This window comes from Astyanax mexicanus, chromosome 24, assembly GCF_023375975.1.
Source record: "Astyanax mexicanus isolate ESR-SI-001 chromosome 24, AstMex3_surface, whole genome shotgun sequence".
Classification (NCBI taxonomy): domain Eukaryota; kingdom Metazoa; phylum Chordata; class Actinopteri; order Characiformes; family Acestrorhamphidae; genus Astyanax; species Astyanax mexicanus.
The window spans coordinates 672696-687239 of NC_064431.1; the positions used below are offsets into that span (position 1 = coordinate 672696).

General features: G+C 37.9%; 1 protein-coding gene across 2 annotated transcripts; it reads left to right on the forward strand.

Annotated features, from left to right (window-relative positions):
* The first annotated feature begins 219 nt into the window (after positions 1-219).
* On the forward strand, positions 220-13947 carry mcm2 (minichromosome maintenance complex component 2). 2 transcript variants are annotated; one of them, XM_007251501.4, is made up of 16 exons: positions 220-365; positions 2335-2525; positions 3102-3268; positions 3974-4246; positions 4954-5173; positions 5483-5690; positions 6464-6598; positions 7158-7349; positions 7869-7962; positions 8770-9020; positions 9417-9543; positions 10013-10125; positions 10501-10743; positions 11624-11806; positions 12477-12632; positions 13533-13947. In XM_007251501.4, the coding sequence occupies exons 1-16, from the start codon at positions 360-362 to the stop codon at positions 13641-13643; spliced, it is 2670 nt and encodes an 889-aa protein (XP_007251563.2). In that variant the 5' UTR covers positions 220-359; the 3' UTR covers positions 13644-13947. The 2 variants fall into 2 exon arrangements, with proteins under 2 accessions (XP_007251563.2, XP_015461879.2); XM_015606393.3 differs by lacking the exon at positions 220-365 and adding an exon at positions 1259-1393.
* Positions 13948-14544: the final 597 nt, after the last annotated feature.

Below are 14544 nucleotides of genomic sequence, written 5' to 3' on the forward strand. Positions count from 1 at the left end.
TTTCCCGCGCTTTGTCATATGCGGCGCTGAATGTGTGCAGGAGTACAGCACAGGGAGGCGTGGCTCTTTAGCCGACGGACCAATTAGAACTCGCGGAGACTCTGTAGCTATACATATTCATAAGCTTTCCCGCGCTTTGTCAAATACTGCATTGAATCTGTGTAGAAGTACAGCACAGGGGGGCGTGGCGCTCTTGCGGACAGACCAATTAGAACTCGCGGAGAATCCTTAGCTATACATATTCATAAGCTTTCCCGCGCTTTGTGGTCACGTGGGAAGTTTCGCGCGAAAACTTCGGCTTGCAGGGGAAAGTAGCCGGAGAGTGAGCAGAACAGGCGTGTATACATCAAACCAGCACGATGGCGGTGAGTTAAAGATTGTTATTTATTATTTTAATAAAGTGTATTAAAGGAAATAGTCTGAAACGAGGCTGATACTGTTAAACTGATTATATGTAGACATGTATTATAATTGAAGAATGTCATAATACTGGTTATTTTGAGAGACAAATCTGATAGATTTGGTTGAAGTTGTTGTCTTTTATAGAAATGCAGTAACAAGTGCACATAATAGCATTTTACAAGGCCAAATGTTAAAAAATATATATGATTTGATCTATTGTAAATTATAAATATATAACTATATAGGTCACTAGTTCGTAAGTTAGATATAAACAAATGTGCGTAGTTAATGTAACTGAATGGAGGCATTTTGTAATAATCTGTCAGCCTGTGTTCAATAACATTGGTGACTGCTTACCATAAGATATACGTACACGTTATATATACGTATACGTTTTTTACGAATAGATTTTTAAAAATAATTATTGTATAATTATCAAAACATTAATTGTCTTCTGTTACTCCTGCTGTTAACCTGCTAACATGGGTCACAATATTTACCCGCTGTGGGATTAATAAAGGCATTGTTTTATCTTATCTTAACATTTAAAATATATCATCTTGTTTTAACGTTATCTATAACTAGATATTACTGTTATTATTGTTGTACAGCTGTTCTTTTTAAGGGAATGGTTAAAACGCTAGTTATTTATACGGATGCTGTAACTACATTTTAACTTTAACTTTTTAATTTTTAATTTTAACTTTGACATTTTTAAAATAAATAACTTGATTGTATTACTTAAAAATATCTAACTTTAGATATTTAGACGCCAGTAAGTTAAATGTGTTTAAGTGAGAGAAACTTAATATTTTGCTGTATTGTTCTGTCTGTCTGTCGTAAAGTTAGTACTCTAGTGAAGGACCACGTTGGGCAGAAGTTCAGTCTTTGTTGAAGCTCCTGCTGGTTAGCATTGTGGGCTAAATCGAGTGTTTATTACTTAATCAACCTTATTACGCAGCCCTGAAGCAAAATATGAGGCGAATCTGAGGTGAATAATTTTATTTAGGCGCCTTTCAAGTGTCTGTACAACAAAATATTAAGTTTTTCTCTCAGGCAGTGTGTTTGTATTTGCAGCTACAACAGGCTAGCCAGAGAGCTGCCTGTTTCCTCAGTTTAAGTTAGCTAGCTAAGCTAAAGTAGCTATAACGTTACTGGCGGGAAGGATTTAGTATTAAAATATACTAAAAGCTGATAATAGAGCAGTTTTAATACCTACATGTTGGTAACGATGGCTCACGTAATCCAATTCGTTATTGATAAAATTGTCCGTAGCTTCTGTATTGAATTCTTTCGTTCCACCTTAAATACAGCAGTGCTCTGGGGCACCGAGCCAGATTCTCTGTAGGTTAGCTAGCTAAGTCGTGTAACATTTTTAAGGTGGAACGGAAAAGTCTTAAAAAGTCACATTGCTTCTTGCTCATAAAACTACGTTCCAAAGTTATAAAAAAACTTTTTTTCTATCAATAAAGCACATGCATTATTAAGAATACTTATAACATATATATTTGTAACTTAAATATATGTTTATTATTTAAAAATGGAAAACAAAATAAATTGAAATGGTAATTTCAGCATAATTATAGCATATTGTGCTTTGTCTGTTGGAATTGTAAATATTTAGTATTCAAGAAATGTTATGTTTTAGTTTTATAACTGCATTTCTTTGAAAAGCAAGACCAAATAATGTTTAGTTTGTTTAATTTATGCTGTAGTGAAAAATGATTCACTGAAGTCCTGCGGAGCAATTTTCCAGTTTAATATCTTACTTCGCTAAATGTATATTTAAAATTAGGATTTACAGTGATGCTGGAATCATGTCTGGTGGGTAAATTGCTTATACAATTCTAGAACAGATGGTTCAAACTGGCGCTATTTACGACCTTGAATTGTAATTTTCTAACTTTTCTTTTCATTCTTTTTATACTCCAGGATTCATCCGAGTCTTTTCACATGGCGACCAGCCCCAGCCGTGGCTCTCGGAGGGGGGACCTGACCTCCAGCCCGGGGAGAGACCTGCCTCCTTTCGAGGACGAGTCCGAGGGTCTGCTGGGGGACAACATCCCTAATGAGGAGGAGGAGGAAGGAGATGGAGAAGAGCTCATTGGGAACGGGATGGAGATGTAATGAAATTCCTCTTGCTAAATGCACTTCATTCTTGGCCAATATGATTCCAGAAATTTACTTTCGTAAAGTTTTAAACATTTAAACATGTTGGCGAAGTGTATGCCCCAGTTATTTTATGTTTATTTGATGAATTATTAGTGGTTCTGGTATTATTTTAAGTATTATATTTTAGTATTATTTACATTAAGTATTATTGAAGTATTGTGTAAGTATATATTGTTTGTGTTGCTAAGTTAGGGCCTTAAGTGAAAGGAAGGTTTTAGAGAGATTTTAAAACTGAATCACAGTGACCTCAACGATATTACCACACGTGTGTAAAATATTATTTGTTTTCTGCAGTTAAAGCAGTAATTATAAAACAGACATTGAAAATATGCTAATATATTAATTCTGAAAGAATATTTCTGATATTCTCCAAGCCTCAGTCAAAGAGGATGTTTTGTTTTTAGTGAAACACCAGCTCAAAGTAGGTATAGAAAACTGGTTTTAGAATGTTTCAAGTTAGTTTCTGAATGTTAGCCCAGCAGCACCACATACTGTCACATGTTAATCTCATATTTTGCTCTTTTCAGGGACTACCGTGCCATCCCAGAGCTGGATCGGTATGAAGAGGAGGGTCTGGATGATGAAGAGGACCTGAGTGAGCTCTCTCCTGGAGCTCGTGCGGCTGCAGAGGAGGCCATGAGGCGCCGAGACCGAGATCAAGGCATGGGCCGCATGGGAAGAGGCCTGCTGTATGGTGCGTTCAGTTACTTCTAGTACATACACAGGTCTGGAAAATAAACAAGAGCACTTAAACTGAGTTTCTTTAATTTTACCAAATTGAAAATATCTTGAATATAATCAAGAGGAAGATGGATGATCACAAGCCATCAAACCACCAAACTGAACTGCTTGAATTTTTACACCAGGAGTAAAGCAGCATAAAGTTATCCAAAAGCAGTGTGTAAGACTGGTGGAGGAGAACAAGATGCCAAGATGCATTATTAAAAAATCTGTGACCAAAAACCAGGGTTATTCCACCAGATATTGATTTCTGAACTCTTAAAATTTTCTTTGCATTATTTGAGGTCTGAAAGCTCTGCATTATTTTTATTTCAGTCATTTTTCACTTTCTGCAAATAAATGCTCTAAATGAGAATATTTTTATTTGTAATTTGGGAGAAATGTTGTCTGTAGTTTATAGAATAAAACAACAATGTTCATTTTACTCAAACATAAACCTATAAATAGCAAAATCAGAGAAACTGATTCAGAAACTGAAGTGCTCTCTTCATTTTTTCCAGAGCTGTACATTTAAAACATGTTATACAAATTCTATTAATTACAATGTCTGATTATAACTGATAACTCTCAAGCTTTTTGTACAGTATGTATCTTTAACATGTGCAGTTCTGCTAGTATATCACGTCTGAATGTGTTCTCTGTGCTTTTGTTAACACAGACAGTGAAGATGAGGATGACGAGCGGCCGTCTAAGAGGCGCAGGCGTCTGGCTGAGCGAGCGGCTGAGGGCGCCGGGGCCGAAGGTGAGGACGAGGAGATGATCGAGAGCATTGAGAACCTGGAGGATATGAAGGGACACACGGTGAGAGAGTGGGTGTCCATGGCTGCTCCTCGTCTGGAGATCTACCACCGCTTCAAGAACTTCCTGCGCACACACGTGGACGAGCACGGGCACAACGTGTTTAAAGAGAGGATCAGCGATATGTGTAAAGGTAAGCTACTTGTGTAGAGGAGGTATTCTCATTTTCTATGTTCTGTTTTTCATAGCAAATCAGTGCACAAAGAAATTGTATCCCTTGTTTCTTATGGGCTTCCGTTTTGGAAGAAAACCAAACGTGTCTTGCATAAGACTAGTATTGTTTTAAAATTTCTGATACCAATACAAGACTTATTATATAATTATACTTATTATTTTTATTTTGTTAGGGATATAATCACTTAAATTATTTTAAACCATGATTTTATTTCTTTTTGGGAGGAGACACTAATAGTTTAGTCTAGTCTTAAGATTGGTAAGGCTAGAGCTTTTTTTTCTCACTTTTCTATAGTTTCAGAAGAGAGAGACAGAAGATACTCAGCCCTAGTCTTATGTACAGCATCAGTTCTAGCAGCATGTGTTTTTGGTGTAAAACATGATTTTACAAAGCAGTTAGGCTCACCGTGTGTTCCTCCTGCTGAAAGATCTTGTAATTTGTGATCCTCTGTCTCTGACGGTCACAGATGTAGTGTATAAATCACACCAGCTAAAAGATTACCAGTTACACGACAGCAAGTTCTGACCATTAAAAATCGAGTAGTGGCCTAAAAAATTAAGATGGTTAGAAAAGGAAAAGTTTGCAATTTGCTATTTGTTTGGTCTAAACTGTTGACTAGCTTTTTAAAATTGTTATTAATAACTGTGAAATTGTTCTTTTTGTAGAAAATAAGGAAAGTTTGCTGGTGAACTACGAGGAGCTGGCCTCCAGAGAGCACGTGCTGGCCTACTTCCTCCCTGAAGCTCCTGCTGAGATGTTGAAGATCTTTGATGAAGCGGCGAAGGAGGTGGTGTTGGCCATGTACCCCAAATACGACCGCATCGCTCACGAGATCCACGTCCGTATCGGGAACCTGCCGCTGGTGGAGGAGCTGAGATCTCTCAGGTACATGTTCAGACAGCTGATGATGGGCATAAATCTCTTAGATGCCATTGTGATGGTTTTTCATTATCCAGTACGACTTGTTGAACACTGACTTGGGGATTGCGAGTTTAATTCTCATATCGTGCTGCTTTAGCATCAGCAGCCGGAGTCAGAGCGAGCATAGTTGGCCATGCTCTCTTTGTGATGATAGGTGTTGCTCTTTTCTCATGTTGCTCCGGTTGTATTGTTGGCTGGCACATAAAGATGTTCTCATGTTTATTATCCAGTGAATTCTGTAGTAATTCTTTGCTTTGTGAATCCTCTCTGTAGGCAGCTGCATCTGAACCAGCTGATCAGGACCAGTGGTGTGGTAACCAGCTGCACGGGGGTTCTACCACAGCTGGGAATGGTCAAATACAACTGTAATAAGTGTAGCTTCATCCTCGGCCCCTTCTTCCAATCCCAGAATCAGGAGGTGAAGCCAGGCTCCTGTCCGGAGTGTCAGTCGCTCGGGCCTTTTGAGATCAACATGGAGCAGGTGCGTCTTACTGAAGGTTCTGTCTTTTTAAATGAGTGAATGAATGAAGTTACAGTAATATATATATATATATATATCATCTTTCTAGAAACCCAGGGATTGTTTACCGTTAAGAAGTGGCAGCCAATAGCGCTTAGCATACTCTCAACCGGAAACCACCGTCCACCTGGAGGACTGTATCCAGTTCCAATCCATATGTGCATACAGTTTCACATACATTTACAAACACCCACACAGTTTACATGATCTTCATCTTTTTGGACTGTGGAAGGAAATTCACACAGACTCAAGGAGTACATGAGAACTCCACCCAGATGGGGACTTGATCCCACAACCCCAGTGCTAGAGGTTGAGCCTGCTCAAGCATTAGCAGAAATCTGGAAATCTAAACTTATTGTAAATAAGCGGAAGTGCTTTACTCACCTAAATAATTAGTTTTCAGGAGACCAATCTGTGTAGATTAACTTCCAGCACTCGATTGAAGAATTGCAGTTTTGTTTACTTAACTTGGATTAGCTTTACACTTACTGTATTAGAAGAAAAACATGGCAACACCCCTGTTCCTTACAAGAGTCGCACAAAATGTGCCTTATAGTTTGAAAAATGCAGTTAAAAGTTTGCTTTGCAGAAGAACACACGTTGGCCTGTATTTATTAAACTTTGTGGTGTAAGAATGCTGGAATAGGATCAGTCAAAGTTTGCTGAATTACAGCTAGTGACTAAATTAATTACGTAGTTTTAGCAGTTCTATTAACTAGCCACTCTTCCCACAGACGGTGTATCAGAACTATCAGCGCATCACCATCCAGGAGAGCCCTGGGAAAGTAGCCGCTGGCCGTCTGCCCCGGTCCAAAGACGCCATCCTGCTGGCTGATCTGGTGGACCACTGCAAGCCTGGAGATGAAATTGTGAGTCTGCCAGTCACCACAGTGTAGTGCTTGTGTCTGTAGTGCAGCTTTTTACAAAAATTCTCAGAGTAGTGAAAAAGCTACCCTGAATTTAGTAAACATAGAGAGATTTATTTTTTTGTAGCCCAGATTTTAAGCACACAAGTTCCATCAAATGCTCACCATTCATGCAAAAATTAATGTGTTTATATCTAAAATAAATGAAATGGAATTTATGGGATTTAGAATCAAATTGCATCCAAATTTTATCTACAAAAAAAAAGTTAGTTGTGTAGTTAGTAATGTAGGCTCATAAAAACATGGATCTCCAAAACAGCAAGGAGAGAGAGAAAAAAAATTCAATGTAAAAAGAGGTTTAAGGAAATTTTGGAGCATTTCTATTGGTCCATTTATCAAGAAAATGACTTGGGGACGGTTCGTTCGTTCAAGAGCTATTAAAGAGCTTTAAAGACATATTAAAATTATTTGGTGCAATTTTAGTTAAGTTTCTATTAAATCAAATAGACTTAACGGTCATCTGATGTATTTACTTATTAAAATGTTGTTCTTTCTTTATCAGGAGCTCACTGGAATCTACCACAACAACTATGACGGCTCTCTGAACATGGCCAATGGCTTCCCAGTGTTTGCTACAGTGATCCTAGCCAATCACATTGCTCGTAAAGATGATCGGGTGGCTGTGGCCGAGTTGACTGATGAAGATGTGAAGGCTATCGTAGCTCTGTCCAAGGATGAGCGTATTGGAGAGAGGGTAAGCTCAGATTATGTGATGTTGTTTTCAATCAGTCAAATTACCTTCCAATCAAAATTTAATACCAAAAAGACTCTAGTTGAAATATTTCGGTTCTATAGAGTCCCGAAAGGTGTTAATAAAGTTGTGCTCATTTTCAATACTTTGGGTTTGGCATGTTTATGTGCATTTTATACAGAGCGCTCACAGCATAGTAAACATGTCATCGTGCTCTAAATTCAGAGTCTACTTCTAAAGATTCACCCACACTTTTTTATTTATTTTATTTTTTATTCAAACTGCAGACAAACCTGAACTGCGCTGAAGTCTCAAGCATTCTCTCACTTGCTCTCCCTTTCCTGAGATTATAGTACAGTAAAAGTAAAAGGACTCTAGTCTCCCAGACCTAAACTACTCTAAACGATTATAACTGTTGCCCTCCCAACAATACAAAGAAATACCAGAATTTTAAGAAATCTAGACTATTGTCTGTTTCCCTTATATCTTTACGGGACTGATCAATGCATTGTGTTTCTGTAGATCTTCGCCAGCATCGGACCTTCCATCTACGGCCATGAGGACATTAAGAGGGGTCTGGCTCTGGCGCTGTTCGGTGGCGAGGCAAAGAATCCAGGTGAGTGGATCTAGAGTTCAGTCTTTAAAAGGTGGGAAGGTGCTGTAGCATTTTTTTTTTCTTGTCTATTCCTTAATTTCTCTGATGGGGAGCTGAAATAAGCTTTATTACCTTTTATTTATTTATTTTATTTATTTGTATCTTTTGTTGAAGCGTTTAAGGTGGAATGGGAAAGTTAGCTATCTGAAATTAACTTCTAGTGAAGTTTGAAAGGTCATGTAACCTCAAAACACTTCCTATAACATACCCCTCCAACATAACAAGAATCAGGACTAGGGGTGGGCGACATGTCCCTAAAAAAAAAAAAATCATTTATTTATTCATTTTTTATGATGACTATACTCTTGGTGATCTGACACAACACTAGAAAAATACACTACTGCAAAAAAAAATGAAAATTAAATTTTATTATTAAACATATAATATTAAAATTACAAGAACTTTATCAGATTTGTAACAGAAGTCAATGATACAGAATGTCATGATACTATAATGCACTTCAAATATAGAAACTCCATATATCCAGGATTAAAGTAAAATAAATGATACTGGACAGATATAATCTGTCTCTAGTAGATATATGATGTGGTGATTAGGGGTAGAAGATATGACACAATATTTCAGGGTATAATTCGCCATATTTAAAAATGTCTGCGATATTGCGTACGATTTGATATGATACTCCTAATCAAGACACGCACTACTATCTAGACCTGCACACGGAAAACTGAGGGCTAGGGTTAAATGCTAGGACCGATGGTGATCCCATTAATACTAACGCATTCTGAAACGCCTCTTGTTTTAAAGGAGGGAAGCACAAAGTGCGCGGTGACATCAATGTGCTGATGTGTGGAGATCCTGGCACAGCCAAGTCCCAGTTCCTGAAGTACGTGGAGAAGGTGGCGAGCCGGGCCGTGTTCACCACCGGGCAGGGAGCCTCGGCCGTGGGTCTGACGGCGTACGTGCAGAGGCACCCGGTGACCCGGGAGTGGACGCTGGAGGCGGGAGCGCTGGTGCTCGCTGACCGAGGGGTTTGCCTCATCGACGAGTTTGATAAGGTGAGGAGCGTGAGAGAGAGTGTCTGATGTAGACAAGTCTTATACTGTCCTCCACTGTGGGAGAAAAGTGATGTATGGGTTTATGCTGGGTGCGGAAACGTGCACGCTGTGTTTAGATCTTTAGAAATGTATTTATTAACGATTGCAATCTAAAGTGATAAAACAGTATAGAATACAAAATAGTTTTGCAATTCTATCAGTTAGCATTAGCACGATTAGCTGCCTGTTAAACAGAACCAGTAAAAAAAATGCATCTGTTTATTCATATAATAAAGTTCAAAGTTTGTAGAAAAAAAAGTGGAGGTAAATGCTACGCTGATCTGTGGGATGTGTTAAAATCTCTAAGTACATTTAGACTCGCTTTGAGTAACTTGAGTTTTATTGTGTGCGCTCCAGATGAATGACCAGGACCGAACGAGTATCCATGAAGCTATGGAGCAGCAGAGCATCTCCATCTCTAAAGCAGGAATAGTCACTTCACTGCAGGCCCGCTGCACGGTCATGGCTGCTGCCAACCCTATCGGTACGTATGCAGTGTTTTCCTGCAAAATCTTACAGCACTTCACGCTTCCCTCTGCTGACAACTTTTATGGAGATGCGGATTTCATTTTCCAGCAGCATTTGGCACACTGCCCACACTGCTAAAAAAAGTACCAAATAGTCTTAGTGTATATAATAATATAATTTTCTGAGACAATGATATTTTTTTTTTCTTTTTTTTTTTTTTTGCCTGTAAGCCGAAATCAATATTTTAAGATTTAAGCTCTAGTATAGCAACACTAAAACTTTACTGAAACACTGTAAAGGTGACACATTAGCAACCACTTAGAAACACCTTAGCAACCAGCACCTGTACCGTAGTATCACCTTAGCAAGAGGCAGGAGCGGCAGCAGAAGTTTCCAGATGCACCGCATGTTTCACTATTCGAGCTTTGTCTAATGGCTATTGTTTTCTGTGGCTAATGACTCATATTTTTTTTTTTTTATTTCAGGTGGTCGCTATGACCCGTCCCTCACCTTCTCTGAGAACGTGGACCTGACCGAGCCCATCGTGTCTCGTTTTGACGTGTTGTGTGTTGTAAGAGACACTGTGGACCCTGTGCAGGTGAGTTACCAACACCTTTACCTTTTCACCCTTGCACAGTTTAAAAAAAACTTTTAGTTCCCTCATTTTACCTTTTGTAGTTTTGGTGTTATTTTAGTCGTCTTTCTTTGATTATATTATTCTATTTATTTATATGTATTTATTGCTTTACATTTAAGTCTTTTTGCTTATCCTTTTATTCTGAATTATTTTATTACTTTATTAAATCTTCCATATTTTTTGCTTGTTTTTATAATTTTTAAACTCATTTTTCAGTCTCTTTAATTTTGTAAATGCTCAGCAGCATTGAAAATAAAGGTTACTCTTAATGTACTGAGTGGAAATAAAGCTTGATTGTTTTGGTTGATTTTATTCTCTTATTCTCGCTCTGTTAAGGACGAGATGCTCGCTCGTTTTGTGGTCGGCAGCCACATCAAGCATCACCCCAGCAATAAGGAAGGGGGCGTGGCCGGGCTGGAAGAGGTGGTGCTGCCGAACTCTTCCGATGTGCCGCCCATCCCTCAGGAGCTGCTCAGGAAGTACATCATCTACGCCAAAGAGCGCGTCCGGCCCAAACTCAACCAGATGGACCAGGACAAGGTGGCTCGTATCTACAGCGACCTCCGTAAGGAGTCTATGGTGAGAGCAGAGCTGTTAGATATATGTAGTTTAAAAAGTTCTTTATACTGGTGCATCTCAAAAAATTACAGTATCATTACTTTATTTCAGTAATTCAGTTAAAAATGTGAAACTCATGTATAATATATAGATGTATTACACACAGAGCCAATAAAAAACCCAAAAATCAGTGTCTCAGAAAATTAGAATATTATATAAGACCAATTGGTACCATTGGCAGTGTGAGCAGTGTGCCAAGTCCTGCTGGAAAATAAAATCAGCATCTCCATAAAATTTTCTTTCTGCTGACAACTTTTATAGAGATGTGGATTTCATTTTCCAGCAGGACTTGGCACACTGTCCACACTGCTAAATAAACACCTTAAATAGAGCAGTGTGTGTAATACCTCCATATTATGTTTCACATTTTGAACTGAATTACTGAAATAAAGAAACTTTTTATTGATATTTAAAAAAAAAAAAAATCACATGCTCCTGTGTATTGGAGCTTAGATCGTGCTCCTAAAAATATTTTCTGGCCCGACTCGCCCCAAAAACCTTTTTAAACCCGACATTTTTTTATGGTAAGTAGAGCGTAATTTATTATTATTATTTTTTTGAATATGTGAAATCTGTTCAGAATGGGGTTGTGAAACTTTTATTTAAAACAGTTTAATTTGTTACTTTGCTATATTGGGATTATCACGCCATAGCTTTTTATAAAATAAAAACAGCATTAAAAACAGACGCTTACTTTACTATTTTCTTGAGTTCGGGCAGAGAATCTAAGCTCTACTGTGTGTGTGTGTATATATATGTATATATATATATATATATATATTTAAAGGTGTTAGTCTTTTATTTTATAGATTTTTATTATAAAAATGTATTTGTCCTACAGGCTACGGGCAGCATCCCGATCACGGTGCGTCACATCGAGTCGATGATCCGAATGGCCGAGGCTCACGCTCGGATGCACCTCCGGGATTACGTACAGGAGGACGACGTGAACATGGCCATCCGCGTGATGCTGGAGAGCTTCATCGACACGCAGAAGTTCAGTGTGATGAAGAGCATGAGGAAGGTGTGCAGAATTGCCTTTTTCTCCCCTCCTTTTTTTGTTCTATTTAAACAAAAACTACTTTTTTATTTTTTTTTTTTTTAAGTGTTTTAAAAACTAGCTGATTAGCCCACTAGAACACTGTAGCCACACCTTAGCGACCATCTTTTTAGAACCTTAGCAGTCAATACCTATGTACCACCTTGATTCCGATTGGTTGTCCTAGGGAGAAAAAAATAAATGAATAAATAAAAAAATATAAATTCTCTTCTGGTTATGGACGTTTTACATTTCTATTCCACCAGTCGGATAAAATCAATTTATGTAGCGCTTTTTACAAGTTAAATGGCTCTTCTGCATTGGAGCATATTTTACAATAACCAGAAAATCTACAAATATAGATATATAATATATCTAACAATCAATACCCATATTATTTTCTCACATTATTAAAAAAATGTGGCTGTGGCTTTTTTTTTTTTTAAACTGATCAGCTGCAGTAGGATTAGTATTGAGATTATATATGATGTGATGAGATAAGGAACTTATGAAGATGCTTGCTGTAGATAGTAGCTGTAAAAAATCAAGCTATTCAGTATTTTATAGAGTTTCAGTGCCGTCTCTCTCAGCAGTTGTGTGTTTTGGAGTTGTGTGTTTTTTCACGGTTTGATTGATGCATATCTGTTTCCTCCAGACGTTTGCGCGGTACCTGGCCTTCAGGCGAGACAACAACGAGCTGCTGCTGTTCATCCTGAAGCAGCTGGTGGCTGAGCAGGTGGCTTACCAGCGCAACAGATACGGAGCTCAGCAGGACGTGATCGAAATCCCGGAGAAAGATTTGGTGGATAAGGTAAAATACGGCTCAGTCACACTTACTGTCTGTTCACAACAAAATCCTGTTTGTTTCAGTGGTGTCTGCTGTGCTGTAGTTTGTTGGACTTTAGAAGTGATTTAAAATAGATTTCATAAATGTTTAAAATTGGTAATTTTACATCAATCAGTAATACAACAACTTTACAAAAACTGAAGATGGATTAAGGCGCTAGCTCTGATATATATTGTTTTAGCACTTTTTAATAACATGCTTAGGATGCATCACTCTCAAACAGCTCTTTAGAAAATAAAATAGAGATCACTTCAGTTTCTGAGTCAATTTCTCTGATTTTGCTATTTCTAGGTTTATGTTTGAGTAAAATGAACATTGTTGTTTTATTCTATAAACTACAGACAACATTTCTCCCAAATTCCAAATAAAAATATTCTCATTTAGAGCATTTATTTACAGAAAATGAGAAATGGTTGAAATAACAAAAAGATGCTCAAATAATACAAAGAAAAGAAGTTCATATTCAAAAAGAGTTAGAAATCAATATTTGGTGGAATAATCCTGGTTGGTTTTTAATCAGTTTTTTTCATGCATCTTGGCATCATGTTCTCCTCCACCAGTCTTACACACTGCTTTTGGATAACTTTATGCTGCTTTACTCCTGATGCTAAAACTCAAGTAGTTTGTTCATTTTGTTGCAGTAGTAGTATTTTTTTTTATTCAGTGTTTTGTCACTTTTGCCAAAAGTATCATTATCGCGAAAATACCATAAAATATTGTGATGTTATTTTAGGGCTGTATCGTCCACCCCTGTTCCACCCCTCTCTCAGTTGGTGTACAATATTGTGATAAGATATTAAGTAGTTGTTTGCTTATTTCTCCATTTTTTATTTATATTTTTTTGTCCTTATTTTCTCTCCTCAGGCGCGGCAGATCAACATCCACAACTTGTCAGCGTTTTACGACAGCGACATGTTCCGCTCCAACAAATTCTCCCACGACCTGAAGAAGAAGCTCATAATGCAGCAGTTCTAGAGCTCCTGCTGGATCGGGTGGGACTGCGTTCATGACTCTGGATATGTTGTACATATATTTCCCTGCATCTCCTCCCACTGTGGGACTGGAGGAGTTCTGAAATGGACAGAATTGGTTGATGGTTCTGAAGGACGTTACCACATTTGCTGTGGTCTCTTCTGGTGTTTCTTGTTGTAAGAAAGAAAAGAAATGTTGCTTTTGTACTTTTTTCTATTGTTCAGTGCAGAAATACTCTGCATGTGTCGACTGTAAAAAAAGATTTGTGCCATGTTAAAAAATAAATAAACTAATTCATAATAAACAATAGCGAGTTTATTCTGACACTAAATCTACTTGTTGCAATAAATCCTTCACAGTATATTTACAGTTCTATTGCACTATAAAACTTGGGTGAAGCTGAAGACGACCTTTTTCTGGAACTGTCAGACGGCATAATGTAAATCATATTAGTTAAAAAAAAAAAAATAAATAAAATCCTGTAATATTGCCATAAGCTCCATCTGGACAGGATTAGTTTCTCAGGGGTCTGTGGAAAAATATTATATTTCACACTTCTATTCAGTGATAAAACTCCTGCATCCGGACTGCAATTGAAAAAACAGGAGGACCAGTGAGTTTTTAGGCTTTTTTCTCGGTCACATGACATCACAACGCTGTTCAGGAGCTCCTCCATTTCCATTCGCTGTTGTGTTTTTTATGTGAATCTCCGTGTAAACCGAGCACACCCAAAGTGTAATTACGGTGCGCGGCAGTGCACAAATGGCTATTTTATTAAAGGCGAGGAACGGACGGGACTAAAATTACCGGAGGAGCACGGAGTTCAGAGAAAAACAGTAGATAATTCAGCCTGTAATTGGCCTAAGCTTTTGTTCTTAATGCCCCCCTCCCCTTACATTACTTT

Excerpts from the sequence above, each read along its gene's own strand:
- mcm2 (XM_007251501.4), top strand. Across the intron at positions 3,269-3,973 it reads GGGAAGAGGCCTGCTGTATG|ACAGTGAAGATGAGGATGAC; the intron begins GTGCGTTCAGTT and ends TTGTTAACACAG. Across the intron at positions 12,633-13,532 it reads AGAAAGATTTGGTGGATAAG|GCGCGGCAGATCAACATCCA; the intron begins GTAAAATACGGC and ends TTCTCTCCTCAG.